General features: G+C 45.6%; 2 protein-coding genes across 5 annotated transcripts; one reads left to right on the forward strand and one right to left on the reverse strand.

Annotated features, from left to right (window-relative positions):
* The first annotated feature begins 1,348 nt into the window (after positions 1-1,348).
* Tmco6 (transmembrane and coiled-coil domains 6) lies at positions 1,349-7,148 on the forward strand. Of its 4 annotated transcripts, none has more exons than XM_013140955.3 (12): positions 1,349-1,539; positions 1,671-1,780; positions 3,383-3,504; positions 3,595-3,778; positions 3,986-4,090; positions 4,257-4,342; positions 4,458-4,574; positions 4,767-4,878; positions 4,988-5,174; positions 5,922-6,016; positions 6,361-6,528; positions 6,776-7,148. In XM_013140955.3, the coding sequence occupies exons 1-12, from the start codon at positions 1,455-1,457 to the stop codon at positions 6,887-6,889; spliced, it is 1,485 nt and encodes a 494-aa protein (XP_012996409.2). In that variant the 5' UTR covers positions 1,349-1,454; the 3' UTR covers positions 6,890-7,148. The 4 variants fall into 4 exon arrangements, with proteins under 4 accessions (XP_012996409.2, XP_012996410.2, XP_063088293.1 ...); XM_013140956.3 differs by having other exon boundaries at positions 1,350-1,539; positions 3,383-3,498; XM_063232223.1 differs by having other exon boundaries at positions 1,376-1,539; positions 1,656-1,780.
* Positions 7,149-7,212: 64 nt separating this feature from the next.
* Positions 7,213-9,188, reverse strand: Ndufa2 (NADH:ubiquinone oxidoreductase subunit A2). Its single transcript, XM_003477190.5, has 3 exons — positions 8,983-9,188; positions 8,763-8,869; positions 7,213-7,409 (listed from the first exon to the last, which is right to left on the reverse strand). The coding sequence occupies exons 1-3, from the start codon at positions 9,081-9,083 to the stop codon at positions 7,318-7,320; spliced, it is 300 nt and encodes a 99-aa protein (XP_003477238.1). The 5' UTR covers positions 9,084-9,188; the 3' UTR covers positions 7,213-7,317.
* Between the last annotated feature and the right edge of the window lie 6 nt (positions 9,189-9,194).

The raw sequence follows: 9,194 nt of genomic DNA on the forward strand, positions 1-9,194 counted from the left end.
AACATAGTTTTTGCCCAAGAATTGGTCTCATTTTCCCCACCAAGGATAGGATATGGGTTTAAAAAGCCAGCCTGTTGCATTAAGAATCATCAACAGCTCTGTCCTCGTTGCATTGTGCATAACAGGCGCTCAATTAACAGCTGTCCGATGGGTGACTGGATTTTGGGCTTGGAGAAAAGGTGTGAGGTCAGGATGATGGTCTGTGGATATTTAATAGACTGTTTTGAGGAAGAGATTATAGACTTCATTGTTTGGTTTCAAGGGGGGGGTACAATTGAATTGGAAGGAAAATGATTTGAGGAACAATACCTTTTCCTTTCTTGTACCTTTGCCTAAATAATAGTTTTGTAAAAACCAGAGGCTGCCAATAAAAATTCTTAAGTGCCCCCAGGAACTGTGAAGGGATATAGGAAGAGATAACATCAAGCAATTACACTGTAATTTAGTGACAGCTGTGAAAAGAGTTATGAAGTATATAACAGGGACAATGGTCACATGGTGCTGTGTGGGTGACATAGGAGATGAACTCTCCAGGATGATGCTAAGGGAAGGGTGTGGGTAGAAGGCAGTTACAGGGTTCCTAGCAGTGTGTACAACCTGTGAAAAAGTGGGATTTAGTGTCTAGAAAGCTATTTTAAAGAACAAAGAAATTGCCCAGGTGGCACACACATGTAATCTCAGGATTCAAGAGGCTGAGGCTGCAAGACTGCTACGAGATCAAAGTCTGTCTGGACTACACAGCAAGATCTTGTCTCAAAACAAGCATAGAGATCTTAAAACAAAACAAAACAAAACAAAAAAGATGAGACTCTCTTCCACTCTAGACTGGAAGGGAAATCAAGAATTAGATCATATAGTGTGGTTTGCAACACTTTGGGTTTTGTGGGCGAGGAGCACTTTTTTCCCTTCTCTCCTTTAGTGCTTCTCTAGTACCTGGTAAAGTAGTGGTGCTCAACATTTGGTAAAAGACTTATTTTATCGTAAAAATAATGGAACTTCCTTTTGTGCATAGCAATGCAATGCTTTTCTCACCAGTAAAATGGGGATAACAGTCGATGTGTCAAACATTCAATGGGATAATGCGCTTCAAGCATTTAGGCAGCACACTCCAGTGGGAGCCAAGTTATTGCTGAAATGGCATGCGGCTCTTCCTAGACTCTGTATTGTTTTGAATATGTTGGGCGAGAGTATAGGGACACTGTGACACTGCTGGCCTCCTGTATAGGTAAGGAAAGAAACGTACCACAGATCTCACCTCTCTGGTGGCGCTAGAGGTACAATTCCCCGCGCCCCGCCCCTCACCGCCCCGCCCCTCACCGCGCTGTGCTCCGCCTACAACGCACCCCGTCCTATGCCCCGCCCCTCGCGCTCAACTGCGCAATTCCTTCTATTTTCTCCGCTTCCGGGCGACGTTGCAGCCCTTGAGTTCCCTAGTAGTCTTTTCCAGTTTCGCCATGTGGAGCCGGCGGCAAAGCCGTCTCAGGCGGGTGGCCTGCGGGGTGGAGGAGCTGCGGTGCCGCCGGCGGGAGCGGGAGGCAGGTGTGGGCAGGCGAGGGACACCGGGAAATCGGGCTGTCGCGGTCGGTGGTGGGGAAAGGAGACGCCGAGCTGAAAACTGGGTTCTGGGTGCTTGGCGCCTGCCTACCCCGAACCAGATGCGCTGTCCTCAGCACTGCGGAAGGCGCGGAGGGAGCAACAACTGGTCAGCAAGAGGCTGCTGAGAGAAGATCCAGAGGAAGCTGTTGGAGAAGATGCGGCCACCATTCTTGGGGAAACCGAGGTGAGAGGGCCAGGAGAAATGCCCGCTGTAGTGCTCAGTAGTGCTCACTCCCTGGCTCCAGAACTCCATTGGTACTTGAGGTCTGCCCCAAACCTGAACTCAAGGCGTTGTAGACGTCCATAGGTCCTGTGGGTCAGGCTAAAAATAGGGAAATTATCGTCTAAAATTCATTGCCCCTCCTCCCCACATCACTCCATCAAATCCTAGCTATTTCATCTCTTAAGGAACTCATAGATTCTTCACATGCGTCGTTATCTCAGATGCAGTCATTATCTTCTAGATGCTGCAGCTAAAAGGTTTAAACTTGTCATCTTCAGTGCGTGTATTTTGAAAACACCAAAATCCTTCCTTTGACCTGCAAAACTCTGGTTAACTTACAACTAATTCTTATCAACTTACTCTACCAACCACCGTCTCCTTCCTGTTCACTTCTTTGTGCTTTGTCAAGGTGTTTGTATTTACTACATCCAAAGTGGATCCTTTTTGGTATTGTTTGGCAGCCTGTTTATTTCTTGCAGAATGTTAATCGTATTACCAAATTGTTTGCTTTATATTTTACCATCCCTCCAGGTAGATTTTTAATTACACGATAATTTAGACTTTTATATTGGGTGGAATAGATGTTTATTATTTATTGGATGAATACATACCGTTTATACGTTCAACAGGCATTAGATATATTTTGTGTTTGTATTGCCTGTGCTTATATATTAATTTCAGACAGCACTTAGGCCTAGGCTATACTATTTATTCATTATGTGCACACATTATGCCAGAATATTATGCAGGACCTCAAAGAGTACAAAGATGAAAAGATAAGAGTTCTCTTCTTTGAAGTGCTCACAAACCTGTGAAGGAAACAATTGTGTTACCACCTATCATAATGGAAAGAATCATAAGGTACCAAAGAAACTCCGAGTAAGTCTGCCAAAGGAGGACTGAAAGAACTAACTTTTCTGAGACAACAGTGAACAGAAATCTGGAGAAAGTGGATAGAGTCCCCAGGCAGGGGAAATAGATGTGCAAAAGCTTGGAAGTGTTAAAATTATAAGTCGTTTTGCTGAGTGTTCTGGGCTGTAGATTGTATGGGGGGAAATACCCAAAGCAGTGGTGGTAAACCTATAGGACACTTGTTAATTGTAATTGTGCTTTTCTTTTAAGACAAAAGATAATGTAGAGCTGTTTTTTTCTAAACTGTTTAATTGCATTGTTGCCATTTTGTGATAGGTAAATAGGTTTTGAGTTGCATTTGGCACTGTCTCTAAAAGTTCGCCATTGTTGATCTGGAAAGTAGTTTGCAAGGCTGAAAAGTTTAAATGTTGTCCTTGAAATACCCCCATAAGAAGGAAAACACTATCATTCTTTTTTTCAGGTGAGGAAACAGATTCAGATTCTTTTAGAGTGAGTGGCAGGGCTGGTATTAGAATTTAGCTCTGATTCCCTACCTGCATGTTCCCCTGCAGCATTGGCATTTATTAGCCTTGTTAGGACAAGTTCTGGAGATGATGTGATATTGGAGGTCCTACAAGTGAAGTGAGCAGAGAGGGACACAGGACTTGCTTCCTGGCAATTAAGTCTTCTCTCTTCTGTCCTGGACTTTAGATCCAGCAGTTCCTCCGACTAGCTCAGCGGGGGACAGAGGAAAAGGAGAGAGAGAAAGCTCTGGTCACCCTTCGTCGAGGCTTGCAGCACCTTGAGACACAGCAAACCTTCATCCGGTCAGTGTGAGTGGTCACCCGGAGTTCTGAGGGGACAGAAGAGGGTAAAGGGACTGAATCACAGGCTTATCAGGACTCTGGTGTTCACTCATGTAGGCTTGAGGGCAGCATGCGGACCCTGGTTGGGCTTCTGACCTGCAACCGAGCCCTGTTGCAGCTTGAGGCAGCTCGGTGCCTTCATGAACTCTCTCATTCTGAGCAGTCTGCTGTGGCTGAAGCCTGCCTACCAGCTACTTCTTACCTCCTCACCTACCTCTGCGGTCACAGTTCAGACTTCATAGTAAGCCCTGTCCCTACCACCTTGTTCTGGGCTTAGATTTAAAAATAGTGTTCTTGGTTCAGTTTGAGTTGACAGATAGGCAGAATAAAAAATAAAAAAGCATTCCTGATCCCCACAGTAGTGGATATACCTTTCAACACTGTTTTGTGAGCTTTAAGATCTGACATGAGGTGAGCCCAGCCCAATGCCATTCTTGCCTGCTCTCAGGAGCTGTGTCTATATACACTGGGGAACCTGATTGTGGAGAGTGGGGCTGTGAGGAGACAGCTGCTGCCACAGGGCATTATTCCAGCCTTGGCCTCCTGCATCCAGGTAAGTGCTTCCTTTCCGTCTCCTGGGAAAACCTCCCTTTGCTCCTCCCTTCATGCCCCACTGGCTTTGAGTAGGTAGCTCCCAGCTCTATACCAGCAGGCTAAAAGTCTCAAGTGACCGTGTGATCCGACTTCCAAAGTCAGAATGCTACCCTGTCTACTTCTAGTCACCACATGTGGCTGTGCTGGAAGCTGTTGGATACGCTCTGTCCCAGCTTCTGCAGGCTAAGGAAGCTCCAGAGGAGATCATTCCGTAAGTAAAATTATGTCTCTAGATATTCAGCCAGGATCAACCCTCTTGGTAGTATAGTGTGATCAGCTCTGATTTCCAAAGCTATTGCACATTTTAGCCCTGTTTCTGTTGACAGCTCTATCCTGAACTCCACCATGCCACAGCACATGCTGCAGTTGATGCAGCCAGGCCCAAAGCTGAACCCTGGGGTTGCTGTGGAGTTCGCATGGTGCCTTCACTACATCATCTGCAGGTAACACAGGCTATTTGAGAAAATGCTGGAGATCTTTCCTAATGTGTTATCTTAGGTCTTTAAACACCAGTTTTTATACTCTGTGGTATGTCCCTTCACTGCCCTGCAGCGCATTCCCCCCCCCCCCCCCATGCCCAGAATGAGACTGTTTCCCAGCCTAAAGGTATTGACTACTTGTGTCCTATTGCCCAGCCAGGTCAACAATACCCTGCTTATCACCCATGGAGCTCTGTCTACTCTAGGGCTGCTGCTATTGGACTTGGCTGAGGTTGTCCAGAGAACAGAGGATGCAGGACTAGAGCTGGTAGGTGAAAAGGACGGGTCATGGTCTGGGAGATACTTCTTTATTCTCTGCCCTTCTGGTGTTCAGTAACGTTTCTTCTTTACACCTGACCCTCGATTTGTCTTTGCAGCTTGCATGCCCTGTGATTCGGTGTCTAAGTAACTTGCTAACAGAGGTGGCAGTAGAGGATGTAGGAGGGCAAATGCAGCTCCAAGATGAACGTGTTGTGGCAGCCTTGTTTATCCTACTTGAGTTCTTCCTTCAGAAACAGCCCCGCCTGCTTCCTGAGGGCCTCTGGCTCCTCAATAATCTCACTGGTATGTACCACAGTCTGTCTATTCAGATCTGGCCCTTCATTTTAATATCATCAAAATATTAAAACCAAAGCATGAGGGAATAAAGCAGTTAAAAAACTAAAATGCAAAATGAAAGGTGGGTAGGTGGGGGACTTTTCAGTATCTCTGGAGGGGTCTATGTAGTCTGGATTTAAGGAGGTCCTTCACCTACCTCTCTTTAACCCTCAGTGGAGGCCTTCCTGTCCTGGCTTATTCAGCGTCCTGGTGGTAGCTAGCACCCCACAGCTGGAAACTCTTGGAGACAGAAGTGTAAATGAAACTTTTCCACTGGGGCTGGAGCAGGGCCAGGGGAAGGGGGCTCCAGAGCTGCTGAAACAGAGTGGGTATCTCAGGAAACTAGCCCCCTTTAGCCCCTGTCAGAAATCTAGGGAGGTCCAGTCCTCAGCCACAGTTAAAGAGGTCTCTGACACTCTTGTCTTCCTGAAGACAGGTGGTAATGAAGGGCTTCATGATGTGGATGGGAGGAAAGTGAAGGATGGTGAAGAATTCAGAGAGGCACATGCTCTAGGAGTAGCCATCAGTGGAGATAGGCATTTTTTGTCCACAGGACCTGCAGACCAACCATCTGGAAAACTGGTTTCTTTAGGCTGGCTCAGACCTTTAACTATAAGGGATGCTTACACATGAGCTAGGCTGAGTTGGGTAGCATTGGGTGAAACAGTTCATGCCCTAGTATAAAGTACTGCATACTGACATTTTCCCTTCCAGCAAACAGTCCTACTTCATGTACTTCTCTGCTCTCCTTGGACCTGGTTGAACCCCTCTTGCAGCTGTTGTCACTGTCAAATGTGGTGAGCATACTGGTATGTATTAGGGTGATGAGTCCAAGACTCGCTTGTTAAAGAGTAAACAAAAAGTCCTCAGTTCTCAGAAGTGGTAAAGCTGACACTGTTATTGAAAGCTGACAAGTGGTATGTTATGACTTGAGATCTAGGCCAATCTAGGTATAATTTCCTAAACTGGATTACTACTTTCCTTATACAAATCAATCAGTCAGCCTCTCCACATATAATTGGGGCTAAAGTACCTGAGTTAGTTGCAGGGATTAAAGGATGTGCTTACCAGTTTGGGATAGTGTGTATGTGCCCAATACCATATATCATCTTTGTTATTCCTCCTCTGAGGGATTGTATACCTTTCTCTGCAGGTGCTCACAGTTCTGTGCAATGTTGCAGAGAAGGGTCCGGCTTACTGTCAGCGGCTGTGGCCAGGGCCACTGCTCCCCTGTCTGCTAAATACAGTGACCTTCTCAGACACTGAGGTAGTAGGTCAGAGCTTGGAGCTGCTGCAGCTGCTATTCTTCTATCAGCCAGAGGTGGGTTTCTGCCCCTGGCCTTTCATTTCTCTGTTCAGAAGTCTCTACTGTCACTATGGCCTCCTAGTCCCATCTATGGATGTTTCTTCAGGTGGGGTTGGCTTGGTGTGGGCTATAGATTATAACCTGTGTCTTGTTGGGAATGAACCCTCTTCCAGGAGCTCACCAAAAAGCGGGTTAATCCATGAGGCTAGGATTGAGTCTTAGGGCATGGGAACCCAGGTGTTGGGTCTTTTTCTTCCCCTAGGCTGCCCAGGCCTTCCTGCAGCAATCTGGCCTGCAGGCCTTGGAAAGGCATCAGGAGGAAGTCCAGCTTCAGGATCGAGTGCATGCTCTCCAGCAGATAGCTCTTCATAGCTGACCTGGCTTTTTAATGTTACATACTCCCCACACTCTCACCAGTCACTTGTTTGCTCATTTTTTTTCAGGAGGATTAGGATCGTTATGAACTCTTTCTTCTCCCACACTTTAGCTACTCTTTTTCCCACATTGTTTAAACAGGGACACCCGGGGGAATGATACAATCTTTATTCTGGGGCCCCGGTTCTCTCACTACAACCCTTACCCCTGCTCAACTGGTGGCTTCTGATGAGAAAGAATAAAGTTTTATTTTTATATTACACTGTTTTGCCTCTGGTTGTAAAATAAGGGGTAGAAGTAAAACAATTGAAAGAACACTCTAAATCAGTATTTTACAGCACAAGCTTTATAAGAGAACACATTTTCCCACTGTACTGTCCTGCAGAGCCCAGGTTCAGGGGCTCTTGGTCATAATCCTCAGTGAAGGCTTCAAGCTTTGCCACTTAGCACATTTTCCAGGGCTCTGGTGACTTGATCAGCACTGAAGTTGTTTAAGGAGACATTCTTTTCTTGGCCAAATGCTGAAGAGACAGAAAGATTACTAAATAAGTACTCTGCATCATGGGACTACCAGATGGTTTTATCTGTTTTTATTTTTTGAAAAAGGGTTATAAATTCACTATGTAGCCAGGGCTATCCTCAAATTCCTGAATGCTGGGATTATAGGTGGATATCACTGTACCTCATTTGGGGCTACCAAATTACAAGTCTTGTTAGGATGCGAAAGACAGTAAAGAGATTATAATCAAAGTGAATTTGGTATGTGTAAAATTAATCCAGGGGGTTTCAAAATACACCTACATCCAACAAGAATTTTGACGTGTTTCAAGGAATTTTGACGTTTCAAGAGTCATTGTAAGCATTTATTACTAACCATGGCAGCCAGTGTATAATATATATGAGCCTAGCCTTGGCTAGATTTTCATTCTTAGGGCTTCTACAATCAATAGACTGAAGTTACTTGTATCTCCTCTTACTGTCTACTAGCTTTAAGGGCGAGAACCTTTCCTCATTGTATTAGTGTACAGATGTCCATAGTTACACCCAACTTGCCTTAGGTGTAACTTTCTCCTACCCCCAAACATTCTGAGGGTAGAGTGTAACGAAAAACAAAATTCTACTACATGTTAGGCAGCATTGGGAATTTAAGATTGGGATATGGTGGAATATAATAGAGGGTAATGAAAAGGGACTGACAATATTACATTACTGGGCAGGGATTGTCTTTTTGAAGTGATGTATTTAGACACAAATGACAACAAACTTAGTAATAAGAGTCAGCTGTGAAAGTCTGGAGGTGCATTTTAAGGGACCAAATGTAAAGGCTCAATCCTATCATTACATTAGCTGCATAAGTATGTTTCATAACGTTCTATTTTTCTAATCTATACAGGAAAAATTAATCCACCCCTCATGTTTAGTCAGGATTAAGTGAGATTTAGGGAACAAATTACTGCTCATTATTGAGATTCTCAGTACCTACATCTGCACTGGCCACAGGTAATTTGAAAGGACTGACAGCAATTGGATAGCATTTTTTTTCTTTTTTTCTTAAGCTCTTTTATTTTGTTCGTTGTTTTTGAAACAAGGTCTTGTAGTTCAGGAAGGCCTTTGACTCACAGAAATCCTCTGGCCTCAGCCTCCCGAATGTGCCTGGCTCTTGAAGCCAATTCTGACCTGAAAATCTCTCTGGTACCTAAGTAGATCCTAACCAAAGCCTACACAAATGTTATCCAACATACAAAGCATCACGGCCGCGAATGTGAACTTTTCAGCGGAAACAACCTGGTTTAAATCCGAGCTTAGTCTCTCCACATATTTTCGTGTGACCTTGGACTGCGCTTTCTCCTAGACCCCGATTGCCCCGCACTCACCATAGCGGGCCCACAGTTTGGGCTGAACATCAGAACATTCCCGGATTAGAATGGGAAGGTCAGGGTTCGCCTTCTTCAGCTCCACGTAGCGTTTCTGGATAAAGTCCCTGCGGAACCAGATAGAGCCCTGCGCTACGGTAGACGCGGACTTCCCCAAACATCGGAAGGTCGAAGTCTCGACCTCAGCCTCCCGAACCCCGATCCCTCCCCCACACCTTACCTGACGCCCTGGCTGCCAGGCGAGCGCTGGCACAAGTGGATGCGAATCTCACGCAGGCCCAGCTTTGCCCCAACTACCCTACTAGCTGCGGCTGCCGCCATCGCCGCTCAGACCTTAAACCCCAGTCAAATTCTTCAGCTGGACCAATAGTGGATTGGATGACTTGGTGGGGCGGGACACAGTCTAGCCAATGACACGAAAGCATTCTAGCA

This window comes from Cavia porcellus, unplaced genomic scaffold, assembly GCF_034190915.1.
Source record: "Cavia porcellus strain 051 isolate PalLab524CR breed Dunkin Hartley unplaced genomic scaffold, mCavPor4.1 scaffold_21, whole genome shotgun sequence".
Taxonomy (NCBI): domain Eukaryota; kingdom Metazoa; phylum Chordata; class Mammalia; order Rodentia; family Caviidae; genus Cavia; species Cavia porcellus.

Excerpts from the sequence above, each read along its gene's own strand:
- Tmco6 (XM_063232223.1), top strand. The coding sequence starts at position 1,455 with ATGTGGAGCCGGCGGCAAAGCCGTCTCAGGCGGGTGGCCTGCGGGGTG. Across the intron at positions 4,343-4,457 it reads GCTCCAGAGGAGATCATTCC|CTCTATCCTGAACTCCACCA; the intron begins GTAAGTAAAATT and ends TTCTGTTGACAG. Across the intron at positions 4,879-4,987 it reads AGGATGCAGGACTAGAGCTG|CTTGCATGCCCTGTGATTCG; the intron begins GTAGGTGAAAAG and ends TTGTCTTTGCAG.
- Ndufa2 (XM_003477190.5), bottom strand. The coding sequence starts at position 9,083 with ATGGCGGCAGCCGCAGCTAGTAGGGTAGTTGGGGCAAAGCTGGGCCTG. Across the intron at positions 8,870-8,982 it reads CCTGGCAGCCAGGGCGTCAG|GGACTTTATCCAGAAACGCT; the intron begins GTAAGGTGTGGG and ends CTGGTTCCGCAG. Across the intron at positions 7,410-8,762 it reads CAAACTGTGGGCCCGCTATG|CATTTGGCCAAGAAAAGAAT; the intron begins GTGAGTGCGGGG and ends CTGTCTCTTCAG.